The sequence below is a fragment of the Electrophorus electricus genome, chromosome 11, assembly GCF_013358815.1.
Source record: "Electrophorus electricus isolate fEleEle1 chromosome 11, fEleEle1.pri, whole genome shotgun sequence".
Taxonomy (NCBI): domain Eukaryota; kingdom Metazoa; phylum Chordata; class Actinopteri; order Gymnotiformes; family Gymnotidae; genus Electrophorus; species Electrophorus electricus.
The window spans coordinates 15,625,654-15,648,533 of NC_049545.1; the positions used below are offsets into that span (position 1 = coordinate 15,625,654).

At 39.8% G+C, this 22,880-nt stretch overlaps 1 protein-coding gene across 2 annotated transcripts; it reads left to right on the forward strand.

Moving 5' to 3' along the window:
• The first annotated feature begins 587 nt into the window (after positions 1-587).
• On the forward strand, positions 588-22,858 carry tmem63ba (transmembrane protein 63Ba). 2 transcript variants are annotated; one of them, XM_035531429.1, is made up of 25 exons: positions 588-663; positions 778-951; positions 7,619-7,907; positions 8,150-8,231; positions 9,415-9,453; positions 10,510-10,600; positions 11,020-11,057; positions 11,242-11,384; positions 12,024-12,075; positions 12,251-12,359; positions 12,740-12,810; positions 13,634-13,714; positions 13,842-13,965; positions 14,868-15,001; positions 15,310-15,447; positions 15,620-15,773; positions 16,015-16,121; positions 17,303-17,389; positions 17,556-17,621; positions 17,831-17,993; positions 18,383-18,488; positions 18,813-18,980; positions 19,500-19,615; positions 19,728-19,799; positions 20,304-22,858. In XM_035531429.1, exons 3-25 carry the CDS (start codon positions 7,721-7,723, stop codon positions 20,460-20,462), a joined length of 2,487 nt encoding a protein of 828 aa, XP_035387322.1. In that variant the 5' UTR covers positions 588-663; positions 778-951; positions 7,619-7,720; the 3' UTR covers positions 20,463-22,858. The 2 variants fall into 2 exon arrangements, with proteins under 2 accessions (XP_035387322.1, XP_035387321.1); XM_035531428.1 differs by lacking the exons at positions 588-663; positions 778-951; positions 7,619-7,907; positions 9,415-9,453 and having other exon boundaries at positions 8,149-8,231.
• The last annotated feature ends 22 nt before the right edge of the window (positions 22,859-22,880 follow it).

Below are 22,880 nucleotides of genomic sequence, written 5' to 3' on the forward strand. Positions count from 1 at the left end.
AAGAATTTCTCCTTAGTACATTTAAGAACTGCTAATTTTTTTAAAAAGTCCCTTAGTAGAAATAATAAACAAAATGTATGGAATTTGCTTGTATATTCTAGTTACTCCTGTAGTCCCAGTACCTTTTATGTTTATCTGTTGAAGAACCTTTTGGTATTGGTTCTTGGAGAAATCAGTTAAGGTTAACCTTTTTTGAAAAGGTGGTCTGAAGAACCTTTAAAATTATTTTTAGAACCTTATTAATAGTTATATATGGAGCCAAAAATGGTTATTTAAAGAACCATTCACTGACAGACTTTTCGGGTAAACAAAGAGGTTCTTCTCTGGCATTGCTCCAAATAATCCTTTTGGTTCCAGTCAGCACCTTTATTTTTAAGAGTGTAGGCTTAAATCTAGATTCCGATATTTATCTTAATCAACTCCAAAAAAAATCGAAAGAGGCTCTGCTTCCAAAAACAGCAGAACAAATGTACTGTCGTATGAATTTCGTGAATTGATATGTGTAGATATTTTCCTATTTGTTTATCTATGTGTAAATAATTTACCACCAGGGGGCAATGTTAACTGGATGATTGTATTCTACGGCCCACCGGCTGTTTACTGTGCATCGCTATAGCACTACACTCGGCCGTCGAATTTAAGCTTACAGCTTGCGCACGTGAGGTATAACTATAACCAGACATGTTGTTTATTTATGTATTTTACCTTGAAACCTTAACTCGTGTCAGCTCCGCGATAAGGGACAATATATAATATCTTGACCTTTTTATTTTGTAGCTAGCTACAAGTATTGAACACCTGTGTTCTTATTCGCATTCGAGGACAACTTGTATGAACTCAACCGAAGGATTACTGACGTTGTTGATTCATTCTCTGGAACATTAGCTACAGCCTCAGATATCTTATCTGATTAGCTAAGAGCTAGAAGGCTGCTTGTATTTTACCAGTCAGGTAAGTTAAATAGCTAGCTAGCTTGCTTTCTGGCTGTTCTTTTTCTTTGACTAGCGAACTTGCCATGTAACAACGTTATCAAAGTTATCTAGGAAAAATTGCTGATGTAGCTAATAGCTAACAGTGGGCTATCTTTAGCTAAAAGATATCGTGTAGCTCCTGTGACTACTGGATCCACACACAACAGATATGGCTAGCGTTAGCTTACTAGACTAGTTAAGTAGCTTAGCTAATTAACCTAACTGGGAGGCGAGAACCCTGGCTAAGGAGTGTTAACGTCAAGAGAACATAAAATGAAACTGGTGAAGTTGTGAAACATATAACCAGCTAGCTAACCAAGTAGCGGCATTCGTAATTGTAATCTAATGTTAGCTCTACCCCGAACTGAAAGCAAGCTAGCTATCCATAGTCCTAAACGGCCAGTCTAGCTAGCTAACGCTAACGTTAATGTAACTGGGATCGATGTTGGTGCTGAGCTGGTAAGGTGAAGGCTAGCTAGAGTTATCTGAACTTCTTTGTGAGATTGCTGTCTTGTAAATGTAACTTGTTCTCTGAAGAGAGACCAACACATGACTGGCATCAGTCTACGTCCTAGAAAGAGCCCGCTTCTGTTTTTTTAATATAGCTAACTAGTTTAGCTAGCTGGCTAATAGATTCGTTTCACCAAGTAGCAGCAAGTTACCTAACGTTAGCTAGCTAAAGTATATCTCTAAGATAACTGAACTAAACTCCTCTTTGAGAAGCCATAGTAAGGTTAAAATCATTTTTAGCTACTGATTACCTCGACCTTCCTTGTTCTGTTATCCTGTCCGGCTACTAAAGCTTCATATTCTTAGATTGTCTAGACGTTAACGGTAATTGTATCGTTCTAGACTGCTTGTATTACCAGTGAATGTGGCACCAGGATGATAATGCATGTAGACATGTAGATTACTTTGAGAGATTATTATACTACATTAAGAGAGATTATTATGCTACAAGCCACTAACACACCACTAAGGAATACTGCTACTAAACTACTAGCAGTTCTGTTTTGTCAGGTATCAAAAACTGGCTTTTTAAAAACCGGACAGAGTAGTAGCCTACTTTGGATAAAAGTCTTTTTGAAGGATTAAAAGACGAGAGCCACAGGATAGCATTTTCTTTTTAGCAATTATTTTGTGTAGGTAATAGATATTGTATTCTTCCCTCCTGTAATTACCTGTTTTTGGGTTGTTTCACTCCCTGTTGTATAATGTAACCCTAGCCTATTCTCACAAAACTAATAAGTGGTAGTCTGCTAAAGTACAGGGCAATATTATTTTGAAGTGATCTATGAAAAAGGCTGAATGTACATGGCACAGGAATATCATGACAGTGGTGCATGACTACCTGAAGAGAAAATATCTTGTAGAACATACAACATAGTAACAATCCTAGCCTTTTCTTGGAGTGCTGAAACCCATTCATAGAAAAAGAAACGCAGAAACCCCAGGCTCAGTATCTGGGATTTTTTGAAAGGTTCTGCTGATAACTAAGGGTTTACATTGAGGTTCTGTGGGAATCACTACTTTTGGGAGACAATACAGAAACAATATATTGTGCATGTTACCTCTGCACAGTTACCCAAGACTGGTGAAACGGTGTACTATTTTAATCAATGTGGAAAGTAAACAACATTTGAAAGAGATCAAAGTTCATGCTAGTTAAACATGTAAACCTGCAAGTATTGGCTGAGGTTCTACTCATGTAATAACTAGGCTATATATGTTGAGTACCAAAGCATATAGTTACTTATTTCTGGTGCTCTTAGTCTCCACAATCAGACAGAATTGAGCTTTTAACATAATTGTTCTCCACATAGTAGCCTTTTCAGAAATATTGGCTTCCAAGGTATGAGACCAGAAGGAATGTTTATAGGAAAGTTGGCGGTATTGTTCCCAGCTGAATATATCACTAATATACTGTGAAGCTTCTCAATAATTTCTCACATGGATATAATACCTCTCACTTAGTATAAATCTGTCATAAATCTGTCAGTTATATTTACTTTGAAATTATCATGTGTTTTGTCATCTTTTATCTTTGGTGAAATTCAAAGCACAACCTTTTAGCTTTAGTCATGTTCAGGTCTTCTTGAATATTTTCAGTTTCTGTACTGAAATAACAATCTTTTCAGTTACAATAGTTATCTTTTAGGTGTGTGTTACTTTAGCAATTTGCATTACTACCTACAACCTCTGGATATGACCCCTTTGTCATCTGGTGTTTTTTTTTTTATTTTATTTTTTTTACTGATTGTAAATGCATGACATGAATGGTGTTGAAAGGGCATTGCTAGTTAAAATATTGCCTCCTGCCAATAATGCATCACATTGAATAAGTTTCAATTAATACTCAACAGATGTATTCAACCTTAAGTCCAACAACTGTCATACAGAATATGCTATTGGTTGGCACAGTGTTTTCAAATATAAATTCTTAGATTTGAACCACTTTAAGAATCTCCCTTCTAACTCAGCCTTACTGGCTTACTTGCCTTAATTTCTGGGGAAGGGTTGGGGCTGACACTAGATGAACCAGTTGCTGATCCAGGTAGTGACTGGGTAGTAACTGTCAGTCTGCCTTGTTCATCACAAGAGAAGACAGAACAAATAGTTTCACTTTCAGAGTGAAATCATTTTAAATATCTGAATCAGTCACTAACATTTCGTGTTAGATCACAGATTCAGAGCCAGGCAAGGTGCAGGGGGATTTCTTTATGGTATTTTTGGGGGGTGGGAAATTAAATGTAAATTGGGTCACAAAGTAGTGGTAAAATTGTTTTATCATATGAATTGCTGTATCATTACAGTTGGCTGTTAGCAGCCCAAGCCCTGAACAACAGTCCATATTGCAACCCAAGTGCTGAATAGCAGTCCTTTTAACCGCGAGTGAGACATAGGATGAATGGAGAAAATTATGTTGTTGATTTGCATTGATTTCTGCATAGTTTCTATTACTGAAGTTGTTAATGCACTAATGGCATACCTAGAACATGACTAAAATGTCCCATGTTAGAAAACCATGACAACAGAACTATGCCCAAGTTGAAGATGTGGTTTTAACTATCAGCCGCTGGGCATCTATGAGCACAGTGTCCTGCAATGTCAAGAGCTTAGTAAAGGTATTTAAGTAGTATTGTCACTATTAAGTCGATTTTGTATTAGCACATTCCCTAGCAGTAATAAGTTCTAACCCAATTTTTCATATTTCTTTGCAGACTACCTTCCCTTTACACTGCAGACATTGCGTGATTAACCATTTACATTATAGCGTAGCACTATTTAAAGCTAACCATTTGGGGGACAGACAGCTCTCAACATCCAACACCCACTTTCACAAAACAGTGCAACTTTTGTTTTTGAATGAATGTCATGTTTTGCATCACTCTGAATCATAAAATAGAAGTCATGGTAATTTGTTGTTCCTGAAAGGTAGGGTTAGGGCTATGAATTGAATATGAATTTGAACATCCTGTATATGAATTTAGAACATTCAAAGAGGTAGCTAATGGAGAATTTTAAATGCTGCCAATAGCATTACTTATAGTATAGGCTCTAAACTCAAACATCAATTTAAAACAAATTTGAAAAAATAATCTAATCTAATGATATTTATATATCACTGAGCTTTTCCAAACATCCTGGAGTTGGATTTGCTTTCCTAATTGATAATGCTTTCAGTCCTGTCTAAAAGTACATCTGAGAGTTTTGAGCTATTGAGCACTGGTTTTCTGTTCTGAGTCGCCCGAGAATATGAGCACCGATGTGTTTGCTTTGAGCCTGCTTCTTGGATCATCTAGATAATGTTTCACTGCTCAACAGACTACTGATGTTGACACTGCAAATGATCCGCTTTCCTGCCATACAACCAGTTCCAACTTATTATTTATTATTCATTGTACATAAGTTATTACCTACAAGTAACATTTTTGTTAAAGCCAGGTGTAGCCAGGTTTTTTTAAACTTTTTTTAGTTATACCACATTGGCATTTTGGACTCAATCAAAGATGCTTAAACACTTTTTCTACACTTAAAACACGTGCTGCTTTGTAATTGGACATTTTTAATGTTAATAAATAGGTAATTTGTAGGTTTATAAGTTGGTCAAATCCATACATGTCCATGCATACCCTAATGTCAACATGTCAGTGTAGCTTTCCTAATCAGTGTTTAATTCATTTTACTGAGGATGTATTACATATTTTTTAATCAGAAAACCTTTCAAGTGAACTTCAAGTGAAAACCTCCCAAGGGAAATATATTTTAATGTTGTTTATTATGTGTGTGTGTGTGTGTGTGTGTGTGTGTGTGTGTGTTTTTCTGCATGTTTGTTACAATTAAATGTTTTGTATCATCAAACAAATTTAAATATTAGACAAAGATAACACAAACACAAAATGTAGTTTTTAAATAAAGGTTTTTATTATTAAGGGGAAACAAATCCAAACCTACATGGCCCTGTGTGAAAAAGTGATTGACCCCCCCCTGTTAAAACATAGATTAACTGTGGTTTTACACATCTTTGGAAAGCCGAGTTAAATTTCACAAAAGACCCCACGACAACATGCAAAGAACTGCAGGCCTCACTTTCCTCAGTTAAGGTCAGTGTTCATGACTCCACCATAAGAAAGAGGCTGGGCAAAAATGGCCTGCATGGCAGAGTTCCAAGATGAAAACCACTGCTGAGCAAAAAGAACATTAAGGCTCGTCTCAGTTTGGCCGGAAAACTTGAAATCTTGATGATCCCCAAGATTTTTGGGAAAATACTCTGTGGACTGACGAGACAAAAATGTAACTTTTTGGACGGTGTATGTTCCGTTACATCTGGCGTTAGAGGAACACAGCATTTCAGAAAAGGAACATCATACCAACAGTAAAATGTAGTGGTAATGTGATGGTCTGGGGCTGTTTTGCTGCTGCAGGACCTGGAAGACTTGCTGTGTTAAATGGAACCACGAATTCTGCTGTCTACCAAAAAATCCTGAGGGAGAATGTCCGGCCATCTGTTCGTGACCTCAAGATGAAGCGCACTTGGGTTCTGCAGCAGAACAATCATCAAAACACACCAGCAAGTCCACCTCTGAATGGCTTAAGAAAAACAAAATGAAGGCTTTGGAGTGGCCTAGTCAATGTCCTCACCTGAATCCAATTGAGATGCTGTGGCATGACCTTGAAAAGGCAGTTCATGCTCTAAAACCCTCCAGTGTGGCCAAATTACAACAATTCTGCAAAGATGAGTGGGCCAAAATTTCTCCACAGCACTGTAAAAGATTCATTGCCAGTTATCGCAAATGCTTGATTGCAGTTGTTGCTGATAATAAGGGTGGCCCAACCAGTTATTGGGTTTAGGGGCAATCACTTTTTCACACAGGGCCATGGATTTTTGTTTTCATAATAATAATAATAATAATAATAATAATAATAATAAAAGCCTTCATTTAAAAACTTGTTTACTTGTATTTTTGTCCATTTAAATTAGTTTGATCTAAAATTTAATTGTGACAAATGCAAAAAAAAAAAAAAGATATCAGGAAGGGGGCAAACACTTTTTCACACCACTGTGTATGTGTAAGGATAGATATATTTGAAGGATGGAGAAAGGTTACATTTCACTTAGGTTAGATCAAGCTGATATATTTTTCATTTGTTGGTTTTCTTATTGGTAGTGTATTCTTTACCTAGGGTGCCGGTCATTGTTTGTCATTATTTATAATTGGCAAACATCAGTTAAAAGCATGCACAAGAGTTGAGAAATCATCTAGGCTAACTTACTATCATTATTAAATTGTAGAGTTACTCCTCTTGACGTATGGAGTTAAAACCTGCTGCCTACATTCATACTTTTATGTAAAGTTTTTCTTCTTCTTCTAATGTTGCCACTGATTATAATATTGTATGTTTAATAGACATAAATTATCCAGCTGCCATTGCAGTCCAAGGAAAGATCAGCTGAACTGTGTGACCCGTGTTTGTCTATTGTTGGGCCTCTTTGTTCACTGATGTCACAGAGTGGTCAGAAGAACATAGATGTGTCTGTGTTTGTGAATAGGCTAAGGCTGGGACACTGTTCTTTAGGACTCATACAGATCTGTACATCTGTATAGGATCAGCTTTTGGTTGCCAACTACTCGTTTTGTTTGCGTGCTGTTACATAATCCCTGAGTCACACCTGAGGGACACTGTTGTCCCAACCCGGTAGGGAAGCATGTTTGTGTGTAGTAAAGGAACAGTGCGCACCAGTGAGCAAGTAATTTTGACACACGCACACTGTCGTGCCAATACTTTCGGACTTGTATTCAGTTGGTGAGCTGTCCATATCTTGTGCTATTTCAACCATTTGGCAATTTCAGTTGCTCTCTTGTTTAGCCTTGCTGTGAAGTTCTCTAGCTCCCTCTCATGATTCAGTCTTGTTTTGCCTGAACCAGTATTTCCTGTCTTCAACTTTTCAAGGTGGTTCTTGTTTTCTTCACTAAGGAGCAACCGCATTGCTCATTTGTTGAATCTGTCAACATAGTTGCATGTGTACAATGAGTGTACAATATTTTAGATTTGAATTTCATTAATACTTTGAAGTACCACACGCTTTTCTGTATAACACTTGCATCTTCGTTTCCCTTTCTGTCTCTTTGTCTAAATGCCATCAGTATAGCTGGTGCGTGCAAGTGTGAGTGTGTGTGTGTGTGTGTGTCTAGGATGCAGCAGTGGTAAGAGCTCTGTTTGCAGTAGTGGCAGCAGTCCTGCTAAGGATGGGTGTGTTATACAAGACTCGGGCCTGCGAAGGCATCGATAACTGCTCCGTCTCCAACAGCTCGGACAAAAAGGAGTGGTGCTATGAGGCCCGCATCCGCAGCACAGTGCTGCAGGGCCTGCCCTTCGGAGGTGTGCCCACAGTCCTCGCCCTTGACTTCATGTGTTTCCTGGTGAGGTTAACTTGTATATGTATTTGTTTTTTGAAAGGGTGTGGGTATGAAATATTACAGTTATCAATTTTAAATTGATTATTTTCCATGATGTGTAGATCATTGGTGGATGATATTGTGTGAATCTTTTATTTCATTTTTACTTACTTAACTGTAATGGATCCATTATGTTTTTATCATTAATTTAATTTATGTAATTCCTTCACATGCATTGGAGTTTAGTTTTTTTTTAAATGTGGTTGCATCTTTTTCCAGGGGCTTGCTCGTTTGTATTCTCTATTCTGAGGAAAGTAGCGTGGGATTATGGACGTCTGGCACTGGTCTCAGATGCAGACAGGTAATTCACAAGCCATACACTTCCATTTCTATCATCAGCATTGACTCCTCAGTCCCAAATTCAGAGCATGTCTGCATCCATTGTACTTCAGAAGTCCAGTGAAGAACAACTGTATTCCGCTCTAAGCCTTTTAAATCTTTTAGAAGGTTAACTGTCCAGGACTGAATCATGAATCCTCTCACAGCACATTGTACAGACTGACATTTAGAACACCTGGAACACATTGGTTTATCAGGACATTACCTCTATCGACTGCTGTACAGATAACATACACTTTTATTAGGTCAGTCTCTGTTAGAGATTAAAAGATAATGGATTTATGTCTTATTACGGTCATAGTGCAATAGTCCAGCATGTTGACAGTTTTGTTGATCTTAGCTTACTTTATTTTTATGATCTCCTATAGTTGTCCTTGGGGGAATCCCCATCTGTAGGGCTGCTTAATTACTTTATCAGCTCAAGTGAAGTTTGTCAGATGATGCCTCAGCAACGCAAAGAAATAAAGCCAGCACTGATTCAGGTGCAGAACTTGACCAGAAGGCATTGTGATCTGGTCAACTGCTACTTCAAAACAAATGGTCAACAATTGGACAAACCTGTGTATTAGTGGACACAGGCAAAATAAGATCCTTAATCCTCAAATAAGTAACATTGGCTTTGCTCTGTTTTTAAATTGGGTTTTATACAGCTGCTTTATCTATACATGACAACTTGACAAGCTGTTTAACAAATGTTAGTTTTTATTTTTTGTTTGTTTGATTTGGGACAGTTTGTGCATAATTCAAAGTAAATTGGACATGCAAATCACTGAATTCACTTGAAATGGGGTGCTTGCTGCTGCTGAAAAAATCTGCATCCTACTATATCCTCTACCCCTATTCTACTGGTGGCCACATGTTCACCATAGTTGTTGTACACTTTCTAGTCATAAAAGATTGTCTGTGACTGGGTGGGGGAACAGTAAAGAAACATGGCCTGAGTTTGTGTTTTTGAGTTTTTGACTGTTTCTAGATTTGCCATTTTAGAGTCATCGATGAGAAACTCAAATAAATGTAGAGCAGAATGTGTCTTACCTGTGTGTCTCCTATGTCAGCCGGTATGACCTCAGGCATTTGAAACTTACTCAAGAACAAGGTCTTCACTCTCCATCTTTTGTTTTTTTTTTTTTTTTTTTGCTCTAAAGGCAGGATCAACGATACCGGCGTCTGGATGAACGGGAATAGTATGTTGTTTTTAACGTCACATCCTAGGAGTTCCTGCTCTGTTTCCGTCTATTGAATTAACACCACCCCCTTGGGTGGGAGGGCTCTAACTTATTTCTCTGCATTTATTAATTACACTTTTTCCTGTTTATCTCATGCCTCTTCTCAAATTCCATGTGGTGGTGGGCTTCTTCTAAGCCTTTATAATGTAGTTCTGAGTTCAGGACTGGTGCATGCATCCTTTTTTATGTATATACATGTATAAACTAAACTGTTTTTTATATATATTAAAAACATATATAAACACTATACTTAACTGCCTAGAATTTTCTGGACATGCACCACTTGCCCCTCAGAGGCAGGCAACTTACAGGGAGAGGTAAAGCTCTGTAGCTCTGTGTGAGTAGCACTAAAGATTAGTCCGCAGAACCATGAAGTATTCCAATTAGTGGTTTTGTTGTCAGCATACTCAAAATAGGCGGGACATGCGCGTTTTGTGACATAAAGAATAAACCCGTCCACTCTGGGCTGTGTCACTGTGCAAATTTTAAGTCTCCTAACTAGCCCCTTATGTAGTTTTAGATCTCTCTAATTGTCCAGCAAAGCATTGATCATACGGAGCTACAGTTGACTCCATGTCTACTGAACAGTGGTGATTTCTAATCCCTCAGCCTGACTCAAATCAGTGTTAAAGTTGTATTCCTTTCTCTTGCATGTTTCTCTTTAGGCTTAGTGAGGCCTCTATTTCTTCGTTGATGTGGACCCTAACTCACTCTCGTGTGCAAGCGAGTGTGTGTGTGCTAGTGTGTCTGTTGTAGCCAAGGTATATTTTGATGGCCTAGCCAGTCAAGTTATAGGATATAGCATATATTATTTTATAGTTCTAGGATACTCAATGTTTGCCATGTAATTATATGTATTAACATATGTGGTACTAGGAGTGAAAACTGTGTGTGTATATATATAAAACTTGTATACACTAGCTGCATGTATTGGATCAGTCTTTTCTAGGCAAAATGCCATTAGAGGCATCTCTGCTCAGTAAACTGACTTGTTTGGATTATATTTGTGCATAGTGTGGCATCTGCCATGCAGACACCAGTTGACTCCCGCTATGAGCGCCTAACCTCAGTCTCCAGCTCCGTCGACTTCGACCAAAGAGACAGTGTAAGTATTTCACAGCTGCACTCTGGCCAAGAGGGAACAATTTATTTAATGCACACATCTCCTCTTGCCACATGCGCACACCAGCCTGCACCCCTCTCTGTGCCATTCCCTGGGAGGGCCTCGAACACACACACACACACACACACCCCCACACACACCTACACACCTGCTTACATCGCAATGGCTCACCCAGTGTCTCTGAAAGCCATCTGTTTGACTTTCCCTTCCCTGTGGGCTACAGGGAACGCAGTAAGGTAAGCCGTTCTTGTGCTCCTTTAGTCCATCCTGCAGTCTAAAAAGAAAGAAACTCTTACCAATGCATTAAGGGATAATGCATCATCTACATTTTGCTATAGTTTGTGTATCATTGGCAGATATTCTTTAGATGGCTGAAATTGTGATCTGTGTCTTTTCCACAGGGTTTGTGTTCCTGGCTGACAGCCATCTTCAGGATAAAGTGAGTCTTCTGTGCTTTTAGCAAGCTCTTAAAGCGTTTTATAAGGCTGCTGATTGATGTAAAGCTGCTGATGTGATGTGTTGGATGTGGGGCACAAGCTAAATGGGTTGTGTACCAAAGATTTTTGTGTGTGTATGTCAGTCAGTGTGTGTGTGAGATGTATATATGTGGTGTGTTTCCTCAGAGATGATGAGATCAGGGAAAAATGTGGCGAGGATGCAGTACACTACCTCTCTTTCCAGCGGCATATCATTGGTTTGTTGGTGGTGGTGGGCGTGCTCTCAGTGGGAATCATCCTGCCTGTCAACTTCTCGGGAGACTTGTTGGGTGAGTCTGGGGTACAGCGTCTGTCATGGATTTTTAAAAAGCCCACTTGAATGTTCCAAACATGGATTCATTCGGACCAGGTCAGCCTTCCCAGCAGTGGAGAATCCCAGGTTCCTGGTGTTAAACTGTTCTTGGTTTGAAGCAACAACTTCTATTTACAAATGATATTTTTCATTTTAAACTCAGTGATGGTGTGGCTTGTATTTCTTGAGAAATTATAAATCACTAAAATATCAGACCATTCTTTTATTCACTCAGGAATCAGCAGGCAGATAAATTTAAAATATTCACTTTTATTTAAAAGTATTCAGTTTATTTATAATTTGTTTAATTTGGGGCTTTTGTCCTTTTTTGTAGAGTTTTTGTATTATATTAGCACAGCTGACTGTAATGGTAATGTTGACAAAATAAGGCATCTAAAATATTTCTTTTGTGAATCAGCAGGAATACACAGAGTTTATGTAAATTTGAGATTAACAAAAAAAAAAACTTTAGAAGTCCCTAAGTGTATCTTTACATACTGCTGTATTATTATGGCTTTGATTCCTGCTCATTATTTAACATGGGTGAATGTTGGATTGATTTCTCAACTGCAGTACAGACAGTTATGAGTGACCTGTTTCTTTCTGTACTCCCCAGACAATAATGCCTACAGTTTTGGGCGAACAACAATAGCCAACCTGAAGTCTGGGTAAAGTGCTGTTCTTTACTTCTTTGTATGCATTATTCTAATATGCTTACCACTCTCTTTATTACCACATCATAATGCATTATGTAAAGAAAGAGATGTGATTGTGCTTGTGAGTGTGGTTATGAGATCTGGTATGTGATTGCTGATGGGTAAGGTACTGCCCTTTTCCTCACAGGGATAACCTGCTGTGGCTGCACACCTTCTTCGCTTTCTTCTACCTGTTACTGACTGTGTACAGCATGAGGCGCCACACGTCCAAGATGCACTACAAGGAGGACGACTTGGTGAGTGAAAAACCACCATCGAGACCACTTTGTAGGTCCAGAGCTTCAGGAGCTCTATTTATATCCTGAATCTTTCATTTGTCCAGAGCTCTGTGTATGTCATGAATCTTTAATCTTCCCAGATCCCTGTGTATATCTTGAATCTTTAATCCATCCAGAGCTCTCTGTATGTCATGAATCTTTAATCTTCCCAGATCTCTGTGTATATCCTGAATCTTTAATCCGTCCAGAGCTCTCTGTATGTCATGAGTCTGTAATTCTTTTAGAGCTCTGTACATGTCTTGCATGCCTTCCATAGCTCTATATTTGTGTAAAGCAACACCACAGGTCATGGAAGAGTAGACGTGCAGCTACATTTTGACCTGTTGTCTCCTTCACAGGTGAAACGCACTTTATTCATAAATGGCATCAACAAATATTCAGAAGAGGGTCAGATAAAGGAGCACTTTCAGTAAGTTACTCTCAGGGTTTGTCCTGCTATATTATTAACCACTAAGAGCACTCAAGGTACTGCCACCCTGAAGCCCAGGAAGCTTCCTCTCTCACACACAGTTTTTACTGTAATTCAGGTGTGTTGCAATCAGGATGCTACAGGTGCTGTGCATTGCCAGCTAGGCTTTAGCCCATGAGGACAACAGGCTTATCAGGTTTAAATGGAGATAATGGGACACAGATGACCAGGGTGATGGAGGCCTTGGAGAGGAACTCTGCTGGTAGTGTTTAGCCAAAGTGCATTTCAAGAGGGGCGTGTGTCTGTCGGTCATAGGAGAGAAATGCCAAGATTTAATAAGACAGTGGAGACCAGGAGAAAGAAAGTAAGGTTTGGGGAAGGGAGTCCTGGACTGGGGCTAAGGTGGGGAGAGAAGAGAAAGGAGAGGCAGTCAGACTTTTCAGTGTGTATTTGCACGTATGATTTCATAGAAAAGGTTTAGATCACAGTGCCCTTCTGGAGGTCTTCCGCCCTGCAGAATTTAGTTCCAACTTTAACCAACCCTGATCCAGTGAATCAGGACCCTCAGTATAATTAGATCCAGGTCTGCTGGAACTAAACTCTGCACAGTGTCCAGACTCTGATGATGAAGATGATGACAATGATGATAATAAGGAGAGAAAGAGAATATGTCAGCACTATTTATTTTAAAAGTTGTTTTTATCAATGTGCGTTATACAAATGGTCCTGAGGTTAATCTTCCAAATCTGTAGTGCCTCAAAGATTCATGTTTTTGTTTGTTTCCTATCTTTTCCTCCCATCCCCATCCTTCACCTTCCTATAGGCAAGCCTATGAAAACTGTGTTGTGTTGGAGGCTCGCATTTGTTACGACGTGGCCAGACTGATGTATTTGGATTCTGAAAGGTAGAAATGCATTAAAGTTCCTTTTTCCACAAGTGGAGTAGTGGAACCATTTGCATTATAAGGATTAAAGAGGTTAGTTACATGGCCTAGTTATCATAAGTTGGTTTTGCTGATCTGGCTGCTACAGGAAAAAGGCAGAGCGCAGCAGGAAGTTCTACACGGACTTGATGACCAGGGAGCATATACCAACCATGATCAATCCCAAACCCTTTGGCCACCTGTGCTGCTGCATCATTAAAGGCTGTGAGCAGGTCAGGCTGCCCTGGGGCCAAGGCACGAAGAGTGCACGCACACACACAAGCGAAGAAACACACACACACACACACCCAGTCCTACCTGGCTCTAACATACAGCAAACTCTCTCACCTTGTTGTCCTCCCATATATTCAGCTGCAGAAGACATTTCGGCACACGCATACCAAGCTCCCCTGTTCCTCAGGCAGCATTTCCTCTGCCTGTTCCTTTTCAGATGGACACAGGACACATTCTTAGCTCTTTCCCATAGCTGTCAGTCATGGTTTTCTCTCACGTTTGATGCAGCATGAGGATGAGCTCTGCTCATAATATTTGTCAGGTGGTGATATGTTCTCAACTGCTGTCATCTGTGTTGAATGAAGTTGTTTGAACTATTTAGCAGGCCCCTGGTGACCTCATTAGGTCCACACACTTCACCACACCACCCAGTCCTCTGTGCCACCGATCCCTCTAGACCTGCTGCAGTTGTTTGACTGCTTGTACTGTTGCAAGGTGTAGATATTCAAGAGGAAATGAGAATTATTTTTTGTGCCTTAACCGACACTGTTACTTGTGCATTGCAACACAGACTGTTCCATTGAGTTTTAATAGGGGAAGACTGTGCTAAAGGGTTAAGTTAAGAGTGTTTAGTTTACTGACATTACATAGGTGAGCATAATTGTTGAAGGGGGTGTGGCAGTGTTCAAAGGTGTCCGTTACAGTACTCAGCCCTGACGGTTATAGCATTACCAGCTTGATGCCTTGAGGATATAACATACTGTACAGGGAAGCACAGAGTGTATCTTCATAGGCATTTTTCCTAACACTTTTATATGTTGTTTTCCCATCTGAATATGCTTTACTTGCATTACTGAACTTTATCACTGAAGAAGTAAAACTCTGCCATGATTCTGTGCAGGAGGAAGCCGTGGGCTACTACACTAAACTAGAGTGCAAGCTGCGGGAAGAATACAAGAGCGAGCGAGAGAAGGTCAACACCAAACCCTTGGACATGGCCTTTGTCACATTCCAGAACGAGACCATGACTTCAGTGTACGTCTGAAAACATATGCTGTACCTCATCACACTACCAACATCAGTCTGAAGGGCAGGTTCTTCTTAGCAGATCATAAAACTATAGACTCATGACAATGCAGATTTGAACTCAATGACTCAGGTGATGCTCCATGTCCATATGGTGTTTGCCATTGGTTAGATCCACCAGGCTTAGTACAACATTGAATCTGTGCCCTACGTTATGGCAGGATCACAATAGATAGAAACAAAACCGTTCCCTTTTATTATTCTCTGTTTGTTTCCTAAACTGCTGTTTAACATGTCATATTTCTACCATGTCTCAGGATTCTAAAGGATTTCAATGCATGCCAGTGTCATGGCTGTCACTGCCGGAGAGAGCCCAAATCTTCACCTTTCAGTAGCAACTTGCAGACGTCCAAATGGACGGTCACCTATGCCCCTGACCCGCAGAACGTATATTGGTAAGTGCCTCTGACCAGAACCAGCAAACCCCACCTTACCACAGTTGCACTGGCAGAGCCCTCAAACAAGGAACATTTGTTCAGCATGACATAATCAAATCAAATGATAGTATTTTTAGGTGGTGGAGCATTGTCTTTATCATCCAGAAGACTCTCTTTTCATCTTTTGCAGGGAGCACTTGTCTATCGGCGGTGCAAAGTGGTGGATCCGCTGCCTTGTTATAAACTGTATGCTCTTCATCCTGCTTTTCTTCCTCACTACACCTGCCATTATCATCTCCACCATGGACAAGTTCAACGTAACCAAGCCCGTGGAGTACCTGAATGTAAATTTGCGATGCAGGGAGCAACAGGCTCCAACAACAACAGCACACACACACACACACACTGTCTATAACCAACTAGAATTTCAAAAGGAATCCAGTTGTTGTTTTAGGACCCTTGAATAAAGGGTGTTCATTATGAAGTTATGAACATCCAAATGTGCTCATAGTCCTGATGAACCTTGTCACCGCTGTCCTCACTGTGTGCTTCTTTCCTATGTCCTGCTTCGGTGTGGACCTCCAGAATCCCATAATTACCCAGTTCTTCCCTACACTGTTGCTATGGAGCTTCTCTGCCCTTCTTCCTACCATCGTGTACTACTCTGCCTTCTTTGAGGCTCACTGGACACGGTACACACTCCTTCCCTGCAGTCTATGTCCTCTCTCTCACTCACACACACACACACACACACACACACACACACACACACACACCAGGGTTTTTCTGGCTCTGCTTTGTAGTCATCAAATTGAACCAGTTTATGCCTATAGAGCATGTCCCCCACATGTTCAAAATAAATTTAGTACAGGATCTCTGAAACAACCAGGCCACTAAGTGATGGTATAATGTGCAGTATAATGGCTATTTTATAATGAACATAATGAATCTTTGGAAACATGACATATTGGTCCTTTAACAAACATCAAAGTTGCATTAGTTTTCTTTTAAAGTTCACAGGGGCACTCTAACAGGGGAACAAAAATGTAACAAATTTACTGCATCACGTCAGTGGCATGAATTATTACTCATGGGTGTACCTTTGCTTTGTAAAGCAGTGGGGACAAGTCCGGGTGTTGCATTCAATTCAGAAGTCCTCAGGCACATGTGTTCATCAGAAAGTAATAAGGACTGAAGGTTCACGAAAGGTTTTATGGACACAATTGTCAGGCTTACTGGTTTAAGATATGTTTGTAATACAATTCCTTTTTATTGATTTTGACCAAAAAATAATTTGTTTTACATAATGTCAGTGCTGCGTTTATCATCACTGCATCATCTGACAAGATGTAGCCTAAGCATGAACATTTTCTGATTGTTATTCATGACATAATACATTTCATTTTATTGATTAAAACAAGCATGTTGAATAAATGAAGCAAAGATTGTAGAGGAAACACTTAACTGATTTAGGTTTAGCTTCGAGGCTGAGGGAATGAGTGCAATGCTCGTTAGAAAACACCTGTCAGAGATTTGTTGAGAATTGGGGGGTACCACAAAATTTGATAGAGGTGACTGCCTCATAATTCTCTATGCAGGAAAAACCATGCATATGTGCGTGCACACACAGAGCACACAAAAAGCAGCAGTGCCATAAAAAGTAAGGTCTGTGCAGTTTTGACAAAAGGTTAAAATGTAAGGAGTTTTGTCAGCATTCAGTGAGTTGGCTGAAACTAGATCTAGACTCATAGAGCACGAGCAGTTTACTGACTGCCCTTACATCGTGTATATGTCCTATATGTACAAATCAGGCATACAGGCGCACATTGTTCTACTTGCTCACACCAGTGTCTGGTGATTTCTCCTCACACAGCTCTGGAGAGAACAGGACCACCATGCATAAGTGCTACACCTTCCTCATCTTCATGGTGCTGCTGCTGCCCTCTCTGGGACTCAGCAGGTACCTCCACAGCTACAGCTCATCTAAAGATCAGACAATGACTACACATTTCTTCCATTGCAAAAAAGCTGGCTTTGGGATATCTTTGGAATATAGGGGATTTGTAAAGTGATGGAATGCTTTCAGCCTCTTAGGTCATGTGTTCTGTTGCTCTTTCCTGATGTAGTCTGGATGTGTTCTTTCGCTGGTTTTTTGACAAGACCTTTCTGGATAATGCTACAGTGAGATTTGAGTAAGTTTGGGCAAGCGAGAGGTGTTCTGGGAAGTCACATGAAAAGCCATTGGAATTAATCTTGGGGAATTATATATAGCAGATTTGTAACCAGTACAAAAAATCTTCTGATGTATAAAATTTAATTACCATCTTCACATTAGTAGTTATGGCATGGCTCAGGTTGAAATTAAGTATTTATACTTGTTTTTCTTTCACCTCTGTTTCAGATGTGTATTCCTTCCAGACAATGGAGCTTTCTTTGTTAACTATGTCATTGCCTCAGCCTTCATTGGTAACGCCATGGACCTGTTGCGCATCCCGGGCCTGCTCATGTACATGATCCGTCTGTGTCTGGCGCGCTCGGCCGCTGAGAGACGCAATGTGAAGAAGGTGTGGCGTTCCTCCAACCTGCTCCATTCTTACAATTCAACACTTACACAGCCAGTCAGGTGGTATAAATGCATTCCAGTTAAGTTTACCAAAAACTGTAGTTCCAATATATGTTCATCATACATTCACCACTCATGTCATTTGAAACAGTTGTCAAAAGATGGACTACAGTCTACAAGTGTACACCTGTAAAAACATTTAAAATATACACTTATATATAGGTATACGTAATAGTGGCCAGTGAGGGTAGAGGCAAGGATTCATTTCTTAAACAGTTGTTTGGAATCCCTATCATAGACACTCTCCAGAGCTACTGACAACTGTGCAGACAGTGTACGGGACTGTGGTGACAGATAAATCACTATCTGCTGTGATGTTCTTATACGCAGCACCAAGCGTACGAGTTCCAGTTCGGGGCAGCATATGCCTGGTTGATGAACGTCTTCACTGTGGTCATGACCTACAGCATCACCTGTCCCATCATTGTTCCTTTCGGTGAGCTTATCGAATCCATCAACCCACACCACAAACCTAGAGCTTGACTTACAAACCTGCTTTTTGTGAAAGTGGATTACAGCAGTTACATAGCTCATGATCCCCTCTCCGAAAATGAAGTGCCTTTAATGACTGATTTGGGGAATTTTTTGCCCTGACAGTTGTTTATCCAAAGCCAAATTTATCTTGCGGCTCCACCAGGTGGACAATTGTAGCACTATTCTAAGGGAAATTGGCATCAGTTCATCCGATGGCAAGGTGATCACGGAGTTCGAGTTCCCCACATTTGAACTAGCTATAACTCCCTTTCTCTCCTCCATTTAGGTCTGATGTACATGTTGCTAAAGCACTTGGTGGACAGGTACAATATGTACTATGCCTACCTGCCCTCCAAGCTGGATAAGAAGATCCACTCTGGTGCAGTCAACCAGGTGGTGGCCGCACCCATCCTCTGCCTGTTCTGGCTACTCTTCTTCTCCACTGTCCGCACAGGTGAACTGTCTCTGGAGAAATGCGTACCTCACCTTTCAACTTTATTTGAATATTTTCGACTATATTACCGGTGTAATAAAAATCAAAGCACATGATTTAGTCGAAACCATTTTTATTTTTATTTATATCTATAAAATTTACTTATTTATTTATTTATTTTTTATCTATTTTTATTAAATGTGTATACTCTGTACCATCTTGTCAATGTAATATGTAGTATACATCTTGCTAGGCTGTGTACTACGTATAGTCAGGCTAACTGATCTGTCCATTATAGGATCAGCTGTCACTACACATAGTGATTTTAGCAGCATGGAAACTACACATTTAGGAGTTAGTTATTTTCTCCTCTGTGAAAGAAATACATTTCACTAACAAATGCTGCACATGTTCTTATTGGTATCTTGAAGCAAGGTTTCATACAGCTTTTCTTATCCAGTATGAATTAGATTAGCCACAAAATAGATTCATCTATTTGGTCTAACTTGATTTTTTGTTGTTGTTCTTTCCTCCACCCAGGATTCCTTGCCCCCACCTCAATGTTCACATTTGTGGTACTGATCATTACCATTATAATCTGCCTCTCGCACATCGTATTTGGGCATTTTAAGTATCTAAGCGCACACAATTATAAGGTAAACGTTTCTGTGTGGTCTACATTCATGAGTCATATCATTTATACTGTATGGCAGGCTCGGGTGGTTTCTCTCTACCTCTCCATAAACTTGCGAATCATGTTTCCTTCAGGTCGACACCCAAGAGGTGGACACGGCTGTGAACGGACAGCCACCAGGCTCCTCTCCTCCCGCCATATCTGCGGTGAGTCAGGCTGCCTTGGCCAAGGTGCACATGTGCAACCTCAAGGTCTTTCTACACATAACAGTGACAGTCATAATAGTCAAGTTAACTTTCATGCTTTGATGTTCTCACACATAAATAATAGCAACATAAAACAGCCATCCTTCTTAGTTCCACAAGGTTTATGTTGCTAAAGGTAACCTACCCTTCACTAACTTTGAGACTGATTATTGATCATTTTCTCTATGACCTGGTCATCATTTGGACTGATGCTGCATGCACACACAACCACAAGAAAAACTTGGGAGAGAAGTTGGGCAATTGTGCTTGGACAATTAATGGGTTAATTCTGTAACAGTAAATATTGTTTTTTCAAATGGAACAATGTAATGGCAAAGATCTGTATGCATTTACACAATACGATCTAGTAATGAGCATGTTCACAATCTCTCAGCCAGCTTCAGTGGTGGTTGTTCATCCCTTATCTCTGATCATGCACATTTCCCTTCTTTCCCTCACTCTTAGCAGAAGTACATCGCTCAGGTCCTCCAGGAGCAGAATGCAGAGGACGACGGCCAGGGGTCCTTACAGGATGAGGAGATGATCGGCCATGGCTCAGTGGTCAACGAGGAGGACTTCCAATCAGGAGAGGACAGCCTGATTGACAACGAGGTCCACCAGTGACAGCCCCACCTGCCACCCCTAAGCGTGCCATGTGCTGTCCTCAGTGGATGAAGCTAGCCAGACTATATAGTAAACCAGACAGACTGTACCATGATCGGTCAGAGCTGCGCACCAGGACGATTCTGCTGTCCCAGTGCCCTACTGCTGTATCGACCAGGGGGTCTTGCACACCTGGATGCGTTCCCACTACTGGGCCGGGAGGACAGCTAGAGAAACACTAACAGACATGACCGCTTTATCCCATATTTGACTTTGAAAAGACCACGCATGCTGTTGCACACTAACTGGAAAAGACAAAGGGCACGGGTCTAACTAAGTTTGACAGCCACTGACATCACCTATGGCTAGGTCATGATTGCCTACACTAATTATCCCATGATAAAAACTGTCTGAAACAATGTTCTGCTCTCAAAAGGTTTTTAATCAAGTAACTGTAGACTGTCTCAAACACACGTAGGACCTTAAAGTTCTCTTATAAAGGCTAAACACTCCAAAAAGTTCTCTGGAAACACTTGAGAATCAACACTCACCATCCCCTCAAGGCATACTTGTCGGCTGCAGGGTGAAGTGATAAGGCTAACTGATATGTTACCAAACTTCGCTGTGATTACATCAGTAACTGAAAACAGATTAAACATGCAAGCAACATGTTCTTTACTTACATAAAGTACATTAAACTAGTCTAAACACCACCACCTTAACTAAATAACTCCCAACTGTCCCACACTTAACCATCATGGAACTGCCTAGGGACCCTTGCACTAGTAAACCCCTGCTGAAGCATATTCAGATATATTACAAATCATCTTGGCTATGTTAGTTATAATGGGGACTGGACTCCAGAGACATTCTCGTCCTTAATGAGAATTATACAATGGATCACATATGGAATATTTCATCTCATGGGTGTGTTCTCATTTTAGATACACTTTACCTTGTAAAGGTTTTCTTGGATGTTCTCATAGACTGATTGTGTGTATCCCTTGCACGTTCTAGCATGCGAGTTGTGCATTTGACTTTTTTTTTTTAATAAGCATAGGCTATTTGTTATTGCAAAAAAGAGTGAGTTCCGTTTTGAATTAATATTATTGTCCTATTGCTTAAGAGTGACCTTTTTAAATGAAGTCAAATAGTATATCTCCATTAACTTGCTAGGTTTTTCTTTTGTCCTTAAAACAGACCTCAGTTAAAACCTGTTCTACCTTCAGTTTAAACAATGTTTTATCAATGTAGTTGATCACTGAATGTCATTTTTATCCACATTATGTGCAATAATTTGCGAAACTAAATTAAGTATAGAAACGGAATCAACTCTGCGTAAACTAAATTAACTAGATTCATAGAGCTAAAGACAGTTGGTTACCCTAAATGAGTAAATTTAGAGCAAAGATATGACTATTGCATCTAGTGCCAATAAAGATGTTTTCTGTATCAGTAAAGGCAATAATCAGGAATAGAAAGTGGCTGCGTCTGGCCATTCTTAAGTACATAATAATAAAAATTTTTAAAAAAAACACAAGCTTCTGATAACAGTGGGACTATGCTCCCTTTCCATTTAATTAGGGATGAACTAGTGATCCCTGTTGAAAAATCTTTCTTTAGTCATTCAATTGTTTACAATGCAATGGTTGGATTGCCATTTTCTGTCACTACTCATGTCTTAAGGCTGTGGTTAGTCTGCAAGCCTATGACGAGATGTTGGTGGGACAGAGGCTGGGCAAAGCCTTCTGTAATGATACTTTTCTAAAATCTTTCAAAAACAATTAATTTTGCTGATTGATAATTTAAGAATGGTAGTACTACTTCCCTCTCGTGTTCCTTTGGAAAGTATGAAACATGGTGGTGTCCCAGCAATCATGATCATATGTGTCATCTCCCTGACTAGGATTAATGGGTCCTGTCCTTCAGACAGAGAACAATATTGTTCCACATTTACCTTAAGACTAAAACCACAATAGCTCGTAGGTGAGTTAGACACTGCAGGTGCTGAGAAGCAAAGGAATGGTTTGTGAAGTAATGAGAGTGCAGCCATCCCTGTGGTTCCAAGAGGTGATGGGGCAGTACTTCTTAAACACCTATCCATAGTTTGTTTCTGTCTTTTCAATTTTATATTTTATATTTTGAAGTCTTTATTTCATTTGTCTACAATTTATCATTGGGTCAGGTAAATGCTGCTTACACTTTGCTGAAAATGTTTAAACTGTTTTTGACTGTCATTGCACTGCTCTCATGAACACTAGACTGTGGTATTTAATGTGTACAGCCTAAAACAAAATATGTACAGTCAGCTAAGATCCCCTTCATTGCTGATTGCTTTGGAATGATAACAATGCTATGCTTTATATATCAGAATCTTCCATGACTTTGAACAATAAAATTGACATTTCCTGCTTTAACAAGAGAGAGTTATTGATCCTG

Coding starts and splice junctions, on each gene's coding strand:
- tmem63ba (XM_035531429.1), top strand. CDS start 7,721: ATGGGTGTGTTATACAAGACTCGGGCCTGCGAAGGCATCGATAACTGC. Junction 17,994..18,382: donor AGAGACGCAATGTGAAGAAG/GTGTGGCGTTCC, acceptor TCTTATACGCAG/CACCAAGCGTACGAGTTCCA. Junction 18,981..19,499: donor CTTCTCCACTGTCCGCACAG/GTGAACTGTCTC, acceptor TCCTCCACCCAG/GATTCCTTGCCCCCACCTCA.